At 36.6% G+C, this 23,412-nt stretch overlaps 1 protein-coding gene and 1 pseudogene across 2 annotated transcripts in view; one reads left to right on the top strand and one right to left on the bottom strand.

Moving 5' to 3' along the window:
* The window catches only part of veph1 (ventricular zone expressed PH domain containing 1), a 192,341-nt gene that overhangs the window by 1,737 nt on the left and 167,192 nt on the right, over window positions 1–23,412 (bottom strand). For both annotated transcript variants that reach the window (XM_031902402.1, XM_002933254.4), the window contains exon 13: window positions 13,446–13,582. In XM_031902402.1, the coding sequence (XP_031758262.1) occupies window positions 13,446–13,582 (137 nt within the window). The remainder of the gene's footprint in view (window positions 1–13,445; window positions 13,583–23,412) is intronic.
* On the top strand, window positions 9,544–10,702 carry LOC116410891 (annotated as a pseudogene).

The raw sequence follows: 23,412 nt of genomic DNA, 5'->3' as shown, positions 1-23,412 counted from the left end.
ATGTGGAGTTCTGCTGTACAATGGCAATTCTAAATTATAACCACTATAGATTTAACTAAGTTTTTTTTTTTTTAAATCTAATTTAATGAAAATTGGTGGCCCAAGGGAAGTACTTTTGCTCTACTTATCTTACAGTACCATATCCCCCATTTGGGTTACCAGCAAAAGTTTATCTGTAGGTTAATGATTGTTTTTGACTAGTTCAGTTAGAGGCTGAACCATGGTTCTTTGGTTGCAGTTTTGATATTTGCATAACTGAGATCTGTACTATTCCAGTTGGTGGGAAAGTCAAACCAATTCATGAATTTGGTTTATTATGTGCTAAAAGCTTTTTGGTTTCTCTAAGTAAAGTTTTTACTTTCTTCGATGGCATATTTTTGTCCCTCTGGGGTCTATCTGGAGCCTCATAGCCATTTTATTTGTCCTAAGAACTTTTTGCACATTGAGCCCACTACAAGGCAGTATAATTACAAGCTTTATTGTTTTTTGTGAATAGATGAAAATGGATTCTGTTATTAAAAAATGTCAAGTTCAGGAAATTTGTGGCATTAAATGGTAAAATGGTTCCAGATTCAAATGATTTATTAATTTCGTTATAAGTGGGATCATCTGATTTATTGTGTTTTTGTGTATTTTATTTTTGCCAGTATGGCTTTGATTGCTGTTGGAAACTGTCATAAAAATTACAAGAATATTTGTGGTTTTTGGGAATCTTTGTTGGTTAGCATGTTTGTGTGGTTTTATCCCTTTGTATGTTTGCTTGTAGTGAGGGAAAAAGGGAATAGCAAGGAAGCAAGTTTCCCTATGTGGATTTTTTTTCAAATTTGGCTTCCTGTGCCCACAAGTCAGTAATGTGTGCTCTATTATTAGATATTATTTGTATATTCAGATTATTTGGTTTTGTATTTGAATGTAAAAATTATAAAAGGCTGTCTGTTATGAGTATTATGAAAATGAGGCATAATGCTTTTATTTTTCTATTAATGGTGGTTAAACATGATGAAATATAACCATTCGTTCTCTATTCAGGCTCTAAATCAATTTAGGGGAGTACGGTATATTGATATTCCTTATAAACCGCCAATAACAGTTCCTTCTGTTCTGGCCATTTCCCTGATTGTATCAGACAATATCCACATCCATGAGGTTCAGTCCCCCAAAAATATAATTGGTTGTAGAATTTAATACAAGGCAGGGATGCCTTAGGAGGAGATATGGAGACAGGAACATTTAGCATGATATCCCAATGTTTATATTAGGCAGTGCATATGCTATCACTGATTTAGTTGTAAGTGTGTAATACAACATATTGTAGCATATTATGGTCTGTACACAGACCACAATGGTAATTGTGATGAAATTAATTACAATGCTTTAATCTGTCTGCAGTTTGGTTAAAAATTGCTGTTCTGGTTTTAATTAAAGTGTTGGACAAGACAGACCTATTCTGGGTGAATTGTGTCTGTTTTTTTTAATGCACTTTCCTTTCTCTCCTCTGGGTTTGTCAGCACCAACAAACTATACGTTTAAGTAGATAGCTTGTATCAGCAAACTGAAATTTATTTTGTGTTGAACTAAAATTTATCAAGTAAACGCTAAACCATTTCTATCTGTAATGTATTAGAAATGTAGTGCATTTATGATATTATGCTGTCAAGGCTTATAAAACAGCTTGATGGCAAGCAGCTTTAAATATCTGAAGCATTTCCATACCTCCTGGGATTTAAAAGCCAGTGTCAAGACTGTGGTGTGCCCCAATCCAAAGGCCTCCGCTGACCAACCACCTAATATCCCCCAATCACGAGTACCTTATAATTAACCTCATTGCTATCGGGGGATGGAGTTCAGCAGGGGAGTGCCAGTGCTTTAGACCAGGTCTTCGTCGGCAGGGCCCACCAGGTTTTTTCCCGGTGTCTCGCCAGATCAGTCCGACCCTGTTAAAAGCTGATAAGATATGCAAAAAGGGTATTGGCAGATTCCTCTAGAAGTCAAATATAAGGAAAAAACAGCTTTCATAATGCCTAGTGGTTTGTAACACTTAAAACTATGCCATTTGCACTACATAGTGCATTAGCCACTTTCCAGAGGGCTTATACAAGACCAAGTGGGTTACAGTGCTACTTATTTTGATGATACTGTGATCTACTGTAGGCCATGGGAAGGTCATTTGTGAAAAGTGACAGGCCAAATAGAGCAGTCATTTAACTCAAAAAAGTGGGCACTGGCAGGTCTATCCTAGGGCTTGCTGCGTCCTGAAAGCCCTTTATACCTGATTGTAACTCCATAATTTCCCCCTTTACTTATTTTAAAGGGAGAGAGACAGTCAAAATAATGTGAATAGTGTTTTCAGAAAATTAAAAGTTGTATAAACCCAAATTGTGAAATGTATTATACAAACTGATGCTTTTGAGATAGGGCAGGAGGTGGCCCTGAATCCTGTCCATCTGTTCAGATATGACACTGATTTAGAATTCCTCATTAGACAACTTTGGGCTACTTTGGAAAGAGGAGGCACTTCCCATGTTTTCCCACAAGTCATTCACATGCTAGTGGGAAAGAAACAATCAATTGCAGTAAATCTGCGCTACCACGGCCAGGGCCCATTTGGACTCCCAGTGCTATTGCCCTAAAAGGCAGGCCGCCAGAACACTTTGTCATTTAAAGGAAATACTGCAATGCATTTTGGGAGTTCTGACTCTAATAAAAGCCTGTAGGGATGTGCAAATAATCATTGTAAAGTACAAGTGGGAGGTGCTGTTCCTAAGAAACATCGTAGTGTTTTGTTTTGTTTTTTTATAAGGTCTGCTTTACAAGTCTTTAAACTGTATTAAACAAGTCTTGCTTATTTACCCTTATATGGAGGATTAGTAAATAAAATAAACCTCTAAATACACCTCTTTCAGTGAAAATTCCCTATGCCTCTTTTTAACAGAGTTTGTGGGTTTTATGCAAAATAGATTTTACTGATGCCCTATTTCCATTGATAGAAAACTTACAGCACACCCAACATCTCTGTATAATTACTGTTGGTGCTCAGTACTGAGTTGGCACCCAGAATTCTCCTAAAACACACAGAACCGGCACACAGAATTGCTCTTCCTAGTGGTGATTCCCTATGTTTATTTTGCAGGTTCTGTGTTTTTTATTATTTCTGTTGATACCAGATTGTTCTCCATGTTTACCATGTAATTATCCAGTATATATATATGTGTGTGTGGTCAGTTAACATATAAAGTGCTTCTACTTTCATACTGACCAATAGGGTCATCTCTGTGATGTATATGTGTACAATTTACAAATAATTACAGATACAATGAAAGGTTCTTAAGGCCATACTGACTATAATTAACCTACAGTATATGAAGGATGGCTAGAACTTGAGGTAGGCTGAAGAGCAGCTGCTTAAGGCCAACTGTAGGGGTGGGGGCAGAATTACCGATATATAAAAAATATTACACTGTATACTCTGCTTTAGACCTGGTTTGCTAGTTCCTAAAGGCAAAGCTGGAAAATGAGAGGGGGAAGCACTGGGTTGGTGTGTGGGGTGTCTGGGGTCGTGAGCAAATTGGAGGCTGTTGTAGCTAGTGGGCTGGGAGTGAGACCAGTTGTGGGTGGGGGCAGAAGAGGTACTTCCCTTGCTCACAAGTATTTCCCATGGGTCAGTTTATAAGCTATATGAAAAGCAAAGCCAGTTTAATCTCTAATTACTATTTTCTTTATCATCTAATTTATGTTGTTATAATTCTACTAAGAAATACATCAATTTAACTGCACATTCATTAAGTATGGTTTCTCATTAGTTTATAAATTATGGTCAGCAGGATCAGATACTAGAAATAGCTGAACTAGTAATTCTCAGGCAATTACTTAATTTGAAATATATTTCCAAAATAAGTAGATGTTGATTAGAAGATTGGATAATTTTTTTTAAACCTGTTTTATTTTTTTAAGGGCAAACAGGAAACCAGAGCTGTGGGGGAACTTTCTGAAGACCCAGAGGCTTTTAAAGAAAATATAGAGATAAATAAAGATGCTAAATAAAACAAATAAGCAACCTAAAGCTTGAAGTCTTCCAATGATTACAGCTGCTTATGATTTTTCAGCATATATGTGGTCATAGTACTTCATAAAAATGTTTGTAAGAGACAGAAACAACAGCCACTATATACTGTGAGCTGGAGGAGGGTATTTGTCTTTGTGTCTTACTTAGTGATATCTTATATTTTGTGGGGAAACATAGTCACCAGGTTTTTGGATTATCCTGAGCAGTTTAAAGTATTGTTACAGACAACAGACTTTTGTGGGCCCATTTACTAAGGTTTTCTGAGAAAAAAACAATTTTTGTTATGTTTCGTGTTTTTCACGATTTACGTATGAGTTTGTTTTGGCAGTATACGATTTTCGTTTATTTTTTTTTTTAAAAAACCATGAATGTTCAATATTTATAAAACTTTATGTGACATTTTTTGACTGACAAAAAGCACTTTAGGTTTAAGATAACGAGAACCATTGAGTCCTAAGGAGGTTTAGAATAGTAGAGAAATAGAATAGTCAGTGACATCATCCCATCATCAGTCCCATCATCAGTCCCATCATTGTTTTCTATTTCACTCACTTTCAAGGGGAAGTTAATACCATCATTGTTTCCTGTTTAACCCAGTTTCAAGAGGAAATTAACCCCACCATAGTTTTCTATCTCACCCAGTTTCAAGGGAAGGTTATCCCACCGTTATTTTCTATTTCACCCAGTTTTAAGGGGAAGTAAATCACATAATTGTTTTCTATTTTACATATTTTTAAGGGGAAGTTAATCCCATCATTGTTTTCTATTTCACCCATTTTCAAGTGAATGACCACCAATGCACCTAAAATGGCTGCTGGAAAAATAAAGCGGATTCATGGAAATGAACAGGCATTTAAATTTCACAAATTTCTAATTTTTAAAAAATTTTTTGTCTCAATATCAATAAACTTGATATTTTCATTCAACCCTACCAACATTATCGTGATATTTTATAAATGCAAGAATAATCATGTTTTATTAAAAGAAAAAACACCAAGTCGAGTTTATACACATTTCAAGGCCAGAAAAATTCTAGTTTTAGTAAATCTGTCCTTTATTGTTTATACGGTGTATCTAATGTAATACTAATATGTCAGCATATATCAGATGTATGAAACAGGCATACATACATTTCTAATGTATGCACTTCCCAGTTAATTGGAAGGGTCCCCACAAACAGTCAGTGGATCTGCCCAATGAAGAATCAGTTGCCTCTCCAATCATCTCTTCAATGGCTGTATGATCTCCTGATTGGACCACCTGTTATGTCTCTAACTTCCTTAGAGTATCTCGCACTGCATCTATGTGATTCTTATAAAGATAAACCTATCCCTCATCATGCTAGATATAAATATAAAAGTAAATAAGGGGGTAATTTAATAGATGGTCCAAAGTTTGCTACTTCTCTATATACCTATATCAACCAGTCCACAGGTTACACTGGTCAGCTGTTACAAAACACACATCTGAATGGTATCTGTGGGTTAGCAGATGATGTGAAAAAGTTTTGATAAAATAACTGTTTAAATCTTTCTTTAATGACCATTTTACATTAATCTGTGCTGTAATATGTCTATGAACATTCTCATTCATCAGGTCATGATATACAGTATCTAGTAGAATTAAGTCTAAAACAACTGGACTTTTCTGAGTTTTTCTTGCTATGTGCCAAATTTATAATGCTTGGTCAAACTGTGAGATTTCACTTCATATTACACTGTGGGTTATTATACATCATTTGCAAGTTTACAAGTTCTTGCCCCAGTAGATCTTACAGACTAGGGTCCTGGTCAGATTTAAACTGGGAGAACAGAAAAACTTGCATCACTTGAGTGAAACCTAGCACCTCAGAGATATAAGGCATCAATGTTACCCCTGCCCCAACATGGTGCCAATGTACCAGTTAATGAATCCAAGATGACCAGTTTTGGTTCCACAGTGTGTGGTCACGCCCTTATTGCACTACTATGTTATAAGATGTGTAGTGATAAGTACAACTTTCTAATTTAAGTCTTTAAACTAGCACAGATCTAAAACCAAAACTTCAGCACTTTATTGTAGGTAAAATCCAACCATGAGATAACCTGTGGCAAAGTAAATCATTATCTGTTTTAGAAAAAACGATAGCTGTATATCATTTGTGTGGATAAATTATTCTAGGACTGGTTTTAATGGAAGTCAAGTGCAGGGTGCAACGATTTACTAATATCATTTGGCCAAATGGGGGAATATATGCGTAAAGAAAACCCAGTCGCAGCGATTGAAAGCAACATATACAAGCCGCTGCTATGTATAGTAGTGACGATTAGTCGCTGTGACTGGATTTTAAAAATCGGGGCGACTAATCACCCCATCTGTCTTTGCCTTAAATGTTTGAAAGCATTTAGTTGCATTAGGAATACAATTTACTGGTGATTCAACTACAGTGTGTATACCCTACTAATTAATACATAAGGAGATGCTACAAATCGACACTCAAACAAGATATAACAAAGTATATGCAAGAGTGGAAAGAGAAAAGCATATCTGAGGGTTTGGCCAAGAGAATCTGTGTGCAATGTCAGATTGGGCCCAACAGAGAACCTGGCACCATGGGGCAATTCTCACAGGAATTAGATAAAGGTAGTGCCAAATTGTACTGTTTTATATAGGCCAATAGGGAAAATAAGAATGGGATGATGGAATTTTACCTAGGCCCACCAGGAGATCCTCTGTACTCTGGTAGGCCAGCTTGACCCTGCATGCTTAAATGGGATGATAAATTGTATTATAAGCATAAAATATTGTGCAAATGATAGGTATACTAAGGGTCACCATACTGAAGCTTGAATGAATCCGAATCTTTCGTACTCGGCGCGAAAGCTGCGAAAAAGTCGCGACTTTTTGCGCAAGTATTAACGCTACGAAGAAATCGCCAGATTTTGCGCAACATTCGGAATGGCAACGAAAAAGTCGCGACAATTAGCCGAAAAATCGCAAAATACCGATCATTACGAAAAAAACGCAATCGGACGCATTCGGCCAGTTCGTGAGTAAGTAAATGGGCCCCTTAGTGAGAGTGTTGAGTTTCTATGATCAATTTAAGCATTAGATTTACTGTACTGAATGTGCATTTGTAAAGTACAGAACCTGGTAAGTTTATATTATTTTCTCAGCAGTAAAATGGCATACTTCCTCTCAATTTAGGTATTTCATAGCTAACAGTGAAGCAATTCCACAGGGATTAGCACTATGTTGTAAGCAAGCACACGGAAAGTTAGGTATTCAACAGAAATATGTATGTAGAAAGGCGAGGATTATCTCATGCAGACCCCCATGGAGTTCCAACTGCCTAGCATTGTTTCAGCAGCCTTGTGAGTAGCACTAAAATACCAAGCAAGGGGGGTTGATATGAGTCATGGCTATCAGGCCCAGAAGTACCACAATTACATTCATTTTCAACTGATTTATATTGCAGATGACCGCTGAATAATTCATGGATGAGAGCAAAAATTTAAGTAACTAAAAGAGAAAAAAACTTGGAAAGTGGATTTTTCAATATAAAGAGCAAGACAAGTTTTATATCTGTTTTGGTGGATATGTATTTAACTGAAATAAGACACCAATAATTAGCTATACAGTTGACAACATACAGACATATTGCTGTTTAGCACTGTTACATAGCGTCTCAAAGCTTGTGTTACAGGCAATGCTGAAATGGTGACTGGGCTGATGTCAGTATGATCATTTTGCAGAAGATAGCGATTAGAAATTTCTATAGGAAAAAAAAAAATAAAGCGCCCACATATTAGGGACTACTGAACAGGAAGTTTACAAGGAATAAGTGCCTGAGAAGGATGTATGTCAGCATTTTGACTGTGTCTAGTGAAATGAATAAAACAAAAGCTGGAAACCATATTACAGAGAAAAATACCTAGGAATGCTTTTGTAGGCCATCCTTGACCTTCATCATATTGTCATATATTGACATATTGTCAGAAAGCTTTAAAAACAAAACCTACTGAAGCCCCTGAGCTACCTGCTTAGAGTGTAACTTATATATAATAAGTCTGATAATGCTGGAGATGAGTGCATAAGAGCACCAAGTGTTGCCAAGATGCCTTATTCTTTTGTTCTAGATCTGAGGCTCATCTTTAAGGGAAGGCATAAATCAACCTCTATGAACCAGAAGTTACTGTGGCAAAACAGGAAGTGCTGACAGTCATAAAGTTTGGCAGTTATATGGTTTCTGAGGGACCACCAGAAGAAAAGTTGTTGGAGAGCATGCAGTTCAAGAGAGGGCATAAAAGAGCATGGAATTGCTCCTGACCTTGTATTACTACATGTAAATGTGTGTTTTCAAAATGAATGCCCTTATTTCATTGCATTGTGTTTATAGATATAATATTATGCCCATGTGTGAATAGTTTAGGGGATAGATATTATCCCAACAGACAGTACCTAGCATAAAATTCTGGTTTCTCAGTGCATCTCTCCGGCATATGTGTCTTGCTACTGACCAAACTGAAAGTGACAGATCTGCCCCTCACTCCCCTTTTCTCATACAGTTTTACCATACTTATGTGTGACCACAGAGGGCTTCTAATCACTTGGCTGGAAGGATAGATTGCTTTGAACTAATTCGGTGTCATCTTATGATACAGGGGCAAAGTCACACTCTTATTTGGGCGTTTGGCTTATACTCTTTGTAAGCAGTGTCGGACTGGCCCACTAGTATACCAGGAAAACTCCCGGTGGGCCCAGGTGTCAGTGGGCCCTCTTGCTTTTAACTATTTAGCCAATTGCATGGCCATTCCCTATTTCTGAATGGGAAAAAGAGATGGAAGGACTTGAATAATAAAGAGGTTGAGGGAGGAGGAATAATAGTTTAAAAAATTGGGCCTATGGTCCAAGGTTTTCTGGTGGGCCCCTTGCATCTCAGTCTGACACTGGCCACACATGACTGCCCCAGTGATCCACTGCCCTAGTGATCCTCTTTGTGGTCTGGGACACACACATGCACAGTGGAGTAAAGATCAGGACTTTAAAGTTGCAAACTTTGTTTTATTGCCCATGCAGCCCATTGGGACAGAACAGAGGGTCTCAGGGGCATGTGAAAAATGGCAGCGTGACAGCAACAGGACCCCAAGCTAGTCTAAGGTAAGTGTTTGTTTTCACTATATTATATAGTATATCATAACACATTGGCACCCCCCATTGAATTTCCCTTTCTTTCTCTTTTAAATGTAGTGACAGTTCTTTGGCCATAATATCACTAATGATCATTAACTCTGAACCATTGTTGGAAAAGTCAGTTGCACTGCAGGCATAGTGGGTATGGCATGACCATTGGTTGCTATGGTTACCTTGTTTATCCTAAAGTGCTTTATAGGTCAGTGAGTTTACAGAGCCCATTGTGATGTCATAGACAGGAGAGATGATAGTGATCTTTACTCACTCAACTTCTTGGTCATTTGACTGCTGAGCGCTGGTGGTGACACATCAGTGACTCAGAGTTTTTATTGCTTTCTTGATTTTTTTGTAATTATTATTACTTTTAAAAATATTCAAATGTCAAAAGAAGAAAAACATATTGAGATAAACATTAATGAAAAAGAAGAGATAAATGAAGAAAAACAGAGAAATGAAGATGAACATTCAGGCATGAGGATGGCTAGCCGGATCTTGGTTCTGTTCATCCTTGGGCTCCTTGCTGCCTGCTATTATATATTTGTGGTGGAGCTCTGCATGTTTACAGTAGAGGTTTTAGAGGCAAAAGTGACCTTCCTTGTGATTTTCCACTTTTTGTACCTCCTGTGCGTGTGGTGCTATCTCCGCACTGTTATAACCCCTCCTGCTGTCCCTCCTGCCAAATTTCGCTTATCGGAGGCTGACAAGCAGCTGTACCTGAGTGATGAGAGGCAAGAAGTCTTGCAGGAGATCCTCATCCGTATGGCTAAAGACTTGCCTATACATAATACTCAAGGTTCACGAAGAGCATATCGGTACTGTATGATATGCCAAGGGCTAAAGCCAGACAGGTGCTACCATTGCCCAGTATGTGACATCTGTGTACTAAAACTGGATCATCACTGCGTATTTCTTAACAACTGTGTGGGATTTTCCAACTACAAGTTCTTTCTCCTGTGCGTGTTGTATGCACTGCTTATGTGCCTATTCACTTGCGCAGTGTCGCTTTATTACTCCATACTATTCTGGACTTATCGGCTGCCCAACACCGAATCCAAAGTCCCAATCATTGTGCTGTTTGTTTTGACTGCCCTCTTCTCTTTATTTTTATTCCTATTTTTCCTCGCCCATTTCCCACTGGCTACATGGAATCAAACTGCTAGGGAAAATTCTGATGACAATGATGAGAGTAATCCATATGATTTGGGCTGCAGCAAGAATCTGAGACAAGTGTTTGGCAATGAAAAGAGATATTGGTTCCTCCCAACCTTCAGCAGCTTAGGAGATGGCTCCTCATTCCCAATGGGTGATGCCACAGAGGACATAGAGAAAAATGCTGCTCTTGTCGGACCAAACCCCTAAGTGAGACCCACAATCAACTCACCCAGTTTATTTGTAATAAATATAATATTAATAAAAATGTGAATATATATATATACAAATGTTGCATGTGTGCATATAAACACACAACTGTACAAACATTAATAAACATATATTACATTTAACTGCATTGTTTCTGTGTTCTCCAGATGCTTGGAGTGTGCCACGGGGCAAAGCTCTGTTATAACATTTATATTAAGGGACATATTTATCAATGTGATTTTTGGGGGCAACTATTGGGTATGCAAGCCCACCTATGAATGATCTAAGCTAGAACTCGGGGCTGATTGCCAATATTGAGGACTCAAGTGCTATGGGGTTTGCACATGAAATTGATGAAAATTGTCCCTCCAAATGGCCTTGGTGGATGGTGCTTTATAGGTCAGCTAAGCAGAAGGTTGCTTGTCCCTTTATTAATGGACCACAAAACCTTTCATTTTCCATATAGACTTGCCTAATGAGCTGAAACTATAGTTATATTCCATTTTCTTCATTTTCTCAGGCTTTCGGCACATGCTGCGGTTTAGACTTGCCTAAGAAGCCATTATCTCACAGGCAGGGTGTCCCCAATATCTTATTCTCTAACAGGCTTTATCCTGTGTTTTTTATGGCATTGCATGAATTCAGAAGAGAGTGTGGCCTAGCAGCCAAAGGGGTATGGCATGGGATGTGGTCTGCAGAAGAGGGCCATAAATGGCACTCTCCATAACAGGTACAATGCCATTAATCTAAAGTCCTTTAGCTGAGGCTTTTTCATTATTTTTTTTTTGTTATAAGAACTGATAACGTATCTAATAAAAAGTAACCCCTTGAGTAAATGGTGATCTCAGGCTGCTTGGATGTTAATGTTTTCTGGAACCCTTAGCCTCGTTGAAAGGCCTGATGGTGGCCCCCAAGTCCTGGTGAGAACTGAGCATTTGCACCTTTTTCCCATTTATTAAATTGGCCACAATAGATTGCATTATGCATCCCCATACTGATAGTAAGGGGCTCAGAGAATAAATTAGGGAAGAAATAAGAGTCAAGTGGGGGAGAAAATGTCTGTGGGTACCAGTTGTTGAAAAATATTAACTAGTGTAATCTTATTCAAGCAATAAATGTTATATTGGGCAAAAATGTTCAAACTTTATATTTCTTTAAAGAATAAGGAAATTCAATGTGTTAGGCACCGCCCAGTAAATATAGTCATTAACTTCTGACCAATCAGGGTACTATTCACAGTGTTGGACTGGCCCACCAGGATACCCGGAAAACTCCCAGTGGGCCCTCTTGCTTCTAACTTTTGGGCCCATTGCATGGTCATTCCCCATTTGTATTGTATATGTATAGAAAAAAAGAGGTGGAAAGGATAGAGAAAGAGGCTTGGATATTAAAGAGGTTGAGGGAGAAGGAATAAAGGATTAGAAAGTGGGCCTATGGTCCAAGGTTTTCTGGTGGGCCCCTGGCATCTCAGTCCGACACTGTTTGTAAGCTGAAAGATGAACACAGTTTGGAAGGTCATATTTTCTCCAATAGTTCCTCTCCAACTGTATTCTGCACAGCAGCCCTCTGAGAGTTAACTATCAAGGATGGTCTGTTATGGAGTATAATTAGCAATATAGAAGTCTGTTAAACACTAGTAGTCTGGAAAAAAACAGAGCAGGGTTGAAGTCTGCCATTGATTTGACCTGCCAAATGTAACATTTCAGCTCTTTGACAGATTTTTCTGAAACAGCACATTTTTGTAAACAAAGTGAAATATGGTAAACCAGCTTGAAATACAGTAAACTATGTGTACGAGATGTGCCACTGAACACATACCCTAGTTCCCTAGTGTATATGTATTTCTTGGCTGTGAAGAGCATAACACATATTTATCTCTTTTGCAAAAAAAACAAGCATGCTGTAGGATCTCAATCTTAATTTGGTAACTATAACAAAGCTGATTTTACATGGTATTCTATGAAAATGTGTAATTTCCTACTTTGGAGTCAAACCACAAATAGTATAGATAGCTATCAATAGTAGATATATAGTATCATGCAAAGTATCCCAAGGTGATCTGTTAAAACTAGTAAAGCTAGCACTAAATATCCAATACCGGATGGCAACCTATTAAATATGCAGTTTGAATCGCATTACTTACTGAACAATGCTAAATGTTACATCTTAGTGCCCATGAATGTTAGGGAATAGTACCTTTATATGACCTGCATCCCTTGATGCATACATTGGCACATCATGAGGGACAAGTTAAAAAATAAAACAAGCATGGCTTGAAGCCTTTAGGTTTTACATGTATTACTATTTAGTCATAATAAGGCTGTTCTTTTTAAGTAAAGTAACTCAAACCACAAACTTACTCTATTTTATCTTCCTAATTTATCTACCTTTTCCTTTTATTACTTTTTTGGAAAATCAAGTAAAAATATAGAGAGAAAAAGAGATTTTTTGTTTGATTCTTTGGCTATTGATGTGAGTGGGAAATATAGGTAATAGCAGACAGGGGCCATAGAAGAGACAGGTTTCTTTACACCTAACTTGTATTAAGAGAGAGAACATAGTATATGGTTTAGTCTATTTTCTGCCTTCATTTCCTTGCAGTGTATAGCCTGAATATTTATATGCCGTTTGATCTGAACAGAATGTACTTGACATTAGAGTCTTGGTGCCCTAAGCAGTGACTTAAACCAAAGGCCATGTGCTTAACTTCTGTAATGATAGACCGCCATGATCACAAAAAACAATAATTTAATGAGCTATTGCAGTAGATGACTGAAGCAGCAAATAGCTAGGACCTCCTGGGATGCACAGACAACACAGAAAAAGCAATGAACTATATGAGAGTACTCACAGATTTTCCTTTGCGAAAAAGAAGCTGATTCCCTGCCAGTGTGAAATAACGTGTTTTCCACCGTTTGATAAACTTCCATCTAACCTGCTTTTCTTTAAGCTTTCCTTCAATGAGAGGTTGTCCATCTTGATTTACGACTGTAAAACACAGAACATGATCATTAAATAATCTGTTTCAGATTGTGAGAATAGACTAATAAGAGAACTACTGACATTTGCTTTAAAGGAAAACTATATCCCCAGAATGAATACTTAACCAACAGATATTTTATATTATGTTAAGTGACCCATTAAAGAATCTCGCCAAACTGGAATATACTGTATATATCAGTAAGTATTGCCCTTTTACATACTTTCCCTTGCGTCACCATTTAGTGATGCTATGTGCTCCCTCAGAGATCACATGATCAGAAATAATGCAGCTCTAACTGTAACAGGAAGAAGTGTGGGAGAAAAAGGCAGAACTCTGTCCATTAATTGGCTGATGGGGCCTAGCATGTATGTGTGCCTTGGCTTGTTTGTGTGCACTGTGAATCCTATGATTCCAGGATACGGCCCTTAATTCTTAAATGGCAATTTTCTTTTTAGGATTACCCAATAGCAAATGCTACTAAAAAAAGTACATTTTTATGAAAATGAGTTATTCAGAGGAAGCAGGGCTTTACATAAGAGCTTGTTTATAGAGACCTACATTGTTTGGGGGTATAGTTTTCCTTTAAATAAAAAATAACTATTAAAAACAATAAAAAAGTGATTTTATTTTTGTACATGTTTAGAACCATACAACATGCTTTCAGTTTGATTTTGTTTCTCTCATTCACAATACCACTTAAAATCCCCTGTGGTTTAATTTAGCAAAACAACATTTAGTAATGTTAAAATTATTTCAGATATAAAGATTGGGGTCTGCTATTGTTTATGGCATCCCTTTGGGGATATCTGTCCAAAGTTGGTGTCTTATAAGTTATATTCATGTTGCCACAGCAGTAATTCAATGTGTGGAATGTATATTCACCTGAGATTCCTTGAAATATGTCTTGCTTAAACACAAAACTTCAAGAGAAACAAATACAAAAGGGCAAAGAGTAATGGAGACTTGATTTGGAGCCTACCGTGTCCTATAGGGCAGATTCGGCTTTACTAAAACATTTGCAATCTCAGAAATAGATGTAGGAGCACATGGGGTGTAAGCACTTATCATTTCTCATGGTGGCACATAGCAAAGGATCATTGATTTAAAAGCACAGTTTTTTGTGGTTTTAGAGGCTTTTTAAACTATGTATAAACTCATTTCCACTAAAACCATGAGTCTAGTCATTTATTAAAAGATCCAAATTGAAAAAAAGCACAAATAAATTAAAATGAGGAATAAAAACAAAAAGAACGCAAAGACCACAATATTTTTGTGGTTTTTACGTTTTCCTACACATTTTTGTGTACTTACAAAATGAAACTCCCCCAAAAACCTCTTAAACCACAAAATAAATAAAGATTGTTACAATTTGTTCAAACCACTCACATTGACTTGGTCATGACCTTGACAGCTTTTAGATGGCAATGTTTTGTATAAGTGTTTTTTGTGGTTTTTATGCATGATAAATGGAGAATAATTTACATAAATTTACATTTCAACAAAAAAAATAGTTTTAGAGCAAAAAAAACACAATTCGTAAAAAAAAAGGGGGGGAAATTAGCAAATGGGCCCTAACGATTATTTCAAATAAACTGTCAGATAGTTAATTCAAATTATAGATCAGTGTGGAATATTTGATTGAGCTTCTAAAGGTTTTAGGAATGTATTTAGCATTAATCCCCACGAGCAGTGGATTTGGAATATACATAGTAATGAATATAATTTAGCTACAGGACATAGATACAATGTCAGTTGTAAGAACTAAAGGTTTCTCTGCTCAACATATTTTATACTGATATAATTGCATCCAATACTACAGGCTCTATATATACATTATATCAGCCACACAACAAAAGATGGCACACTACATAAATAAAATAGCAATGAATTAGAATTTATACTGTAAAATAGACAACCAGGATAAATTGTAAAGTTTAATGCAACTACAGGAGACAATTTGTGCAGATGAGAGGAATAGGGAAAAGTAACATTTGGGAGATCTGCTTTGCTTCCCAGCGTGAGTCGTGTGGGCACTAATCACATTATGTAATTTTTAATTTTAGTGAATTTCTACCCCTATTTTTGCCAATTTTATTGCATTTTAAGTTCTATGTTGATGTTGATTAATTGTTTGTGGCCATTAAACGTCTGTTGCACAGTGAGACTATTGAAACTGGAATCTCTGCCGCCAATCTTAGTATGAAATCGTTTTTTCTACTGATTTAATAAGTCTTATTTTATTTTAGTTCTTTTATTTATGATAAAATTCTCTGTTTTTCTATATTACATACAATTTTTATTATTTCAGGATAGGAGTGGATGAAATAAAGTTGCTCTCTATACATGGTACAATTAAGCAGCTCTGCCTGTTTGTATCATTTGTAGGCAGCATCACATCTGCCCTAAGTTAATACAGTTTAATTTGCTTTTAATAGTATATTAGTGTGTTGAGATGGCCTGGGATAGTACAAACATTTTACTCTAAAAAAACAAGAGTGAGTTTTGCCATCATTGGCATCTCAACATGGCTCACGTGTTTCTGTAAACTAATACTAAAGAGTGGGGTCTCTCTATTCCTTTTATCATAACACATCATTTTGTTTACCTACAGTTGGAATTTTTGATATAATCAGTTTCTAAGAGCAATAGTTACAGAATCGCCTTAGTGCACTGGGCAGTAACATGCTTTCTTTAATTCAGTAAAACAGTTTTGATTCCAACAATGCTTTGGTTTTTAAAGCAAACACAAATAATGAGGCCAAACCAAGGAAAATTTCAACATCCAGCAATATTTGGTGCTGTTTCAGAAATTCTTTCCCAAAACATCCCATGACATTTAAAAGAATAAATTTGTTTTGTTTGACTTCTGTTTATGCTTCATTCATTACATTCATGTGTATTACTATTATTATGTATAAAGTCACTGTATTCTCTACAATTTGTAAAAATGCATTGAGACTTAGGGGCACATATACTAAGATGAGGTTTTTTTCTGGCCTTGAAACGCAAAATGGTATAATTCAAAGTGACCCCAATCATTTCTGCAGTTCTAAAATGTCTTGCCAATGCTTTCATCGTTCATATGATAATATCGCAATTACGTTCCGAAAGTCATGAAATTTTCGGGCCGAAAAGTTTGTAAACGCCACAAAAACCTTTCTGGCTTTGATACCTTCCATGTCTGGCTTTGAAGCCTTCCATAGGATTTAATGGCACTCGACAGATCAAACCTGGCGAAAAGATAGTCATGATGAAAGTGTAACGAAAGCATTAACCGAAATGTTCGTATTCTTTGCACAAACTCTGATTTTTCCGTGGAAATTTACTGAAAACCACGTAAAACTTGTGGAATTTTAATGAAATTTTTGCATACATTCCGAAATGTTCTATAATTTAGAAAAATATGAATATATCTCAAAATTGTTGAGTAAATGGGCCCCTTAAAGTCTAAAAAAAATGGCAAAAAAATGAATGAGAAATGCATGTACTAATGCACCCAAAATATAATCCGTGCAATTCCGTGTATAGCCAATATGGCCAATATGCCCCCTGCTTCCTCACTAGAGTTCCTGAGCTAAGGGTAAGTGCAACATGGGCTTACTACTCAGTCACATTGTTTGCTGGGGGACTTGATTTAATTATACTACAGACTTAGAATGCTAATAGACAGTGTAGGACTCATGTACAATGAGGGGCCTTGACGTGGCACGTGAGCTTACATATTTTGGCCAATAAGTGGTAGTAACACCTCATTTTTTGTAAAAAAAAAATTTTAAAGGCAAACTGAGCCCATACAATCTTGCTCTTTCTTTTTGTGTACAATGTATCTGCTAAGCCTGCTCTCATGGATAATGTGCAAGGGTGTCTATTAATGCTAGGATTATTGCCACCCAGAATGTGCTGGTAATCCCAGGTTTCAATGGATTTGCGCCATGTGAAATACATGCATTTTTACATTAGGGGCACATCAGTCAGGAGGAACCTTCCACTGGAGCTTGTAACTACATCACAACTATTATGTCTTATGTTATTATGTGATTATTGCAAAACTTTACAGTATTTGACCCCTTTGCAGTTGCTTTTTATTTGTTATTTTTTTACTGTTTTTCTAATAATGAAGTTTTATTTTTCACCTTCTCATGTCTTCCTAGACCAGCAGCTCTTGGAGAGGGGTCACTGACCCTGTAGAATGTTCTAATTTAATACTTAAGTTGAGAAATTTCATTAAAGGCAGCTGTTATAATTGATATTGCTATCAGATGCTGCTGGGAAATGTATCAACTAATGTAGCAAATTGTAACAGTTCAAAGCTGGTACCTGGATTATGAATATGCTAGTCTTAACCGACAGATAGAAATACTGAGTGTTAAACTTCACTTTTAGAAAACTGGACAAAAATAAAAAGTAGAAAGTTTGGAAGGTGAACTGTTTTTCAACAAGTGATGTCACCAGACCCAATTTTTATCATAAGTGATTCTAATTGTTACTTATACTGGGCTTTAGACAGAATTCCTACCTCAAGCCTACTTTCCCTCTGGACTGTCTGATGGGCCTTGGCCTGACAGACATCTGGCATTGGAAATACCCACAGGAGAAATAATATTTGTTCCATTCATCATGGTGATGAGGTAAGAGGTTTATAACTATGGAGATTCAGCTCTGCCTAGTTAAGGGAGCTGTCAATTGCTGAAGATCATTCTTCAAAACAAATACTTTATTGGGCTAAAAAAAATTAGGGTTCCTTAGACTTGGGAAGGTTTTGGATGCCTTCAAGTAAATATGTAGCCAAAAACCTACAGAATGGACTAGAGCCTTCTGAAAAAATATGTATCTTGGCCAAATAACTTGACATTCTACTTGTTTTGGCAGCTTCTCATACCCTGAATCTACATAGAATAGAGCATACCATGAATTTCTATACTCAGCACAGAAAACATTTGCTTTTCAGTAAAAAAAAAACCTATGGCTTACATTGTTTCACCATTACAGTTCATAATTTTGGCGTTTGCTGACAGTCATGAATCCTTCTTAAGTTGTAGATGTATTTTTTAGTTAATTCATACTTTCAGAGAACACGATGGGGCAGTTTTATCAGTCTTCACCCATCTGGGTCTTTGGCAAAACTAAAAAGCTTGCCAGGTTTTAGGTGATGACTTTAAGGCTGTTTTCCAGAAGCAAATCAAAAAGACAGCAAACTGGTACAAACAGAGCATTATACATCTGGTTCTAAAACTGAATGCTTATTATCAACTTGTGTTTATGACTTCAACAAATTAAAGTGATAATAATGCTCATCTCAAAACTATATTGCTGCTGATTGCTAATTAACCATTTTACTAAAGTAGTAATGCCTTGCTTAAAAAGGAGCAGTGGGAATCATCACAGCTGTTTTAACAGACATATTTTTTGATATGTCCTTTAATTGAAAAATACCCCATAAAAACATAGACTTAAGGCTTGTGTGTCCAGCAAGACCATCAGTGAGAAAGGTTTGGGGCCAGGATTTTATAAATGGATTCACCTTCTTTGCAAGAACCCCAAAGTCAAGGCTAACAGACACATAACTTATATGGGAAACTGTTCAATTCTGTTCACTTTCCAATGGAGTTTTGCTTTGGCAGTCACCCCTTTAGATTTGAGAAAATGAGCTTTCCATTAAAGCAGTGGAAATGGTTCTTCACGATAATGTTGGCGAGGTTATGGAATACCCTTCTGGGCGATGGCACATTCTTTTAATGCTTTTGGGGTTAATTTGTAGGGGTTGAACTGCTCTTAACAGGAGTAAAGCATATACGGTTGCTCACTTCAGGTGACCCCCATCTGTTTCTGAAAGTTCAATTGAGCTCACGTGAAAATCATAACTTGATATAGTAATAAACCAGGCACATACAAATCACTTAATTTACTAATTCACAAATCACTGATCCTTCCAATAGACTACTGCACTCTTTATTTAATGCCTTCAGCTAGTGATGAGCGAATTTCTCCCATTTTGTTTTGCCGAAAAATGCTGAAAAATTTGTGATACACAAAAAATTTGCAAAACGCATTGAAGTCAATGGGCGACTTTTTTATGTGTGACAATTTTTTATGCACAACTTTTTTTACTCCAAATGCATTAGTCAATGGCCAAGGAGCGATTTTTTTTGCGGTGACTTTTTTGTCTCTGCAACATTTTTTTCTTGGCAACTTTTTTATCTTGCCGACATTTTTGTCTCTGCGACATTTTTTTTCTTGGCAACTGTTTTGTCTGAGACATTTTTATCTCAATTTTTGCCACAGGTTTGCAAAAAAAATTGGCAATTGTGAAATGCAGAATTTTCCTGTGAATTCATGCCTGGTAAAAAAATTTGCTCATTGCTGCCTTCAGCCTATAGTTAAGTATTTCATTGAAAAGGAATCAAAGCTCTTCTTATTTCTCTATCTATATTCACTATTGCAAGTGATGACACAAAGGTATTTGCTCCCCTGCCTCTAAGCGACAGATTTATTAACATTCGCATTTTTTTCCACAATTCACAAAAAATGATGTATTTTAAAACCATGGATTTTTGGAATTTATTAAGTGTAAAAACCACGAAAAACTCTAATACAAAACAATGCCATCTGAAAGCTGGGGCGGTCATGTAGAAGCCAATAGGAGCTGTCCTATGCAAATTGTAAAATATTTATTTACTGTAAGGTTTTAGAGTTTTTCAGGGTTTTTTTCTCTTGTAATCACATGAAAATTAAACAAAGATTTTGAGGTATTTGTATTAATTTTCATATTTGTTGCACAATTTTTTCATTCATGCTTTTTCATAATCTTATTTTTTTTTAATAAACTAAGACATTTGTGTTTTTTTTTTTTAAAGTAAGTTTAGTTGTGGGATTTATATGCTACATAATGCCCTCTGTTATTTTCCTGAGAAATGTAACTATAACAAACAAAACTATTCTAATTCTCCCTCAAAGTTTGAACTCTCCAGGCAGGTGCTAAGTGTCCCATGAGACAGACCTGGCTACTCCAAATGTATACATTTACTAACTGGTTTCACACCTAGGGGCTTATTTACTAACCCACGAATCCGACCCGAATTGGAAAAGTTCCGACTTGAAAACGAACATTTTGCGACTTTTTCGTATGTTTTGCGATTTTTTCGGCGTCTTTACGAATTTTTCGTTACCAATACGATTTTTGCGTAAAACGCGAGTTTTTCGTAGCCATTACGAAAGTTGCGTAAAATCTTGCGATTTTTTGTAGCGTTAAAACTTGCGCAAAAAGTTGCGTTTTTTTCGTAGCGTTAAAACTTACGCGAAACTTCGCACCTTTTAAGTTTTAACGCTACGAAAAAGGCGCAACTTTTCGCTTAAGTTTTAACGCTACAAAAAATCGCAAGATTTTACGCAACTTTCGTAATGGCTACGAAAAACTCGCGTTTTACGCAAAAATCGTATTGGTAACGAAAAATTCGTAAAGACGCCGAAAAAATCGCAAAACAAACGAAAAAATCGCAAAATACCGATCTTTACGAAAAAAACGCAATCGGACTCATTTCGACCCGTTCGTGGGTTAGTAAATCAGCCCCCTAGTCTGTGTCTTATAGTGTTTTTGCTTTGGCACAGAAAACCCAGAATCCTTTCTGAAGGCATTTTTATTTGACTTTGATTCCAGTTTTTGCAGTGACATGCAAGATATGTAAACAATCACATCAAACTGCAGGTGTGGCTCAGTATACTCACACAGGTAATATGCAATTGGTGCCAAAATTACTAAATGTACTTTTCTTATCAATACCCACCCCCCAAGTTCTTAAACCAGAAACCTGCCTACTACTGTAGCTTTAATGGATGCCCTGGTGCTTGCCAAGTACTTTGGGAGAAAACTGTGGTTGCATTAATAAAATCTATAGCTCTGCATGGAATTGGACTCATTTTTTGTAAATGGTTAATATTCAATTGGAAATTTACAAACGTACTTATTTGGACAGAGGAGCACTAAGTAAATGCACCATTACTTTCCTTTACTGTACCCTTCCCATCTCTTAGATTTCTTCTCTTCTATTCTTTTTAACGTTCAGTCGAATATTAAATAACCTTTTTTGTTCTTAGTATATGCATATGTTTTTCATTTGTTAACAGATGATCAGCCTTATATGACTCCTAGCAAAAATAACAAAAGAGCAGTGTGTGTAAATGTCCCTCTGGGTCCCATTTGCCGAAAGAACATCACCTTGGGTTATAAAGGTTGAGCAATATGTAAGTATAAAACAGATCATACTGTATGTTCAATTAATTATTCCACACTTCATTGTAACCATACTAAATGAAATCCAGTTTATTCAGATTAATGTAATGTATGTAGTTCTTTAGCTATGTCTTAGCATGTAGCTCTGGAAACACAGGGTCTCCTATATAGAGTTCAGAGCAGCACGCAAAAACTACCCCCCCCCCCACCATTAGCGCACATAGTTGCGGGGCTATGTACTCCAGAATGGAGCACAAATACCTACATGTTTCTCATTAATGTAGCACTAGGCACATTTGGCAATGCTGCATTCATGAGGAGCAGGCTGGGGGCCGCACATGGGTGTGCCATGAGTAGTTGCCAAGGGTGCAATGAGTATTAAACAATTTTTGCCATATATTACAATATATTTCCCCCTATATTCAGCTCTATCAATATAAATATATTCTGGCTACTGTCTCTTTATTTTTTTGGATGCAATATTTAACTCAAACCCATAGTTCAGTTATGATTGTAAGGCACATTTTTGACCTCTAGGTTTATACTCCTTCTCACACAAGGAAACATTTCAGGTATAGTCCTCCTAATCATAGGCTGAGTCGGAACCTCTTTGTATTAAATTGTCATATACATATGATTTAATGCAAATTAAAACTAAGAACAGATGTTTACACAGTTGTTGTCTGTATAAAAAGTTCCATACAATTACCAAAAAACAAAAAATGACAAAATTATACTGAGAAGACTAGTAGAAACAGAAACAGTATGTGCTGCAATACTGATTGGGGTATGTGAAAACTCAGCAAGTGGTTAGAACAAATGATACACTGCCAATGTGCAGAGCAGTAACAAGGGTTAGTGGGCACTTCTGAATCACAACATTTAACATCCATAAAAAAAGCCACCCCAGAGTTATTGAAAAATATACAACTAAAATTTCCCACGGTGGAGGCTTCTTGGTTTATGACAGTATGTGGTTTTCCCATCAAATAAAGAAAAAAATACAAAACGAAAACATACCAGGAAAAACACAGGAAACTCTGAGAACTGGACAAAATTGCTACTGCAGCCCACAAGTGTCTGTTCTACAGTGTTATTAGTGGTGTTGTACTAATTCTGTTTCTAGATGTAATATTGTGTCTGCATGCCATAATACATTATCCATAAGGCCCTGATTTCTCTGATATTGTTAGAATAATTATAAGGTCATGGGAAATGGCATTATTGCAACAACACCAACAAAACCTATCACTGCACTTAAATAGTTCTCCTATATAAAACCTCGGAGGAGACTGTCTCCAAAAACTTCTTAGGGCAATGACACATGAAGGCTACACTGGGTGCTTTAAGTGCTGCATTTTTTAGTATCCCAAAACATTACACCAAAGTGCCCAAAAGCAGCCTCCCATTGACTTGAATGTGAATTGCCAAACACCAAATACACTAAAATACATCCCCTAGAAATAAAAAGAGTTTGGCATAATGTCCCTCAGACTGAGTGTAGCCAGCTTTGTTTTAGTCTTTGATATTGTGAGTACAAGTTATTCATCCTTTAATTAAGGTGGAGTTGTCCTTCGTGTTGCTAGTAGTGTGAGCTACATTTTGTGC

Source organism: Xenopus tropicalis, chromosome 5 (genome assembly GCF_000004195.4).
Source record: "Xenopus tropicalis strain Nigerian chromosome 5, UCB_Xtro_10.0, whole genome shotgun sequence".
Taxonomy (NCBI): Eukaryota; Metazoa; Chordata; class Amphibia; order Anura; family Pipidae; genus Xenopus; species Xenopus tropicalis.
This window is presented reverse-complemented; position numbering and strand designations above follow the sequence as displayed.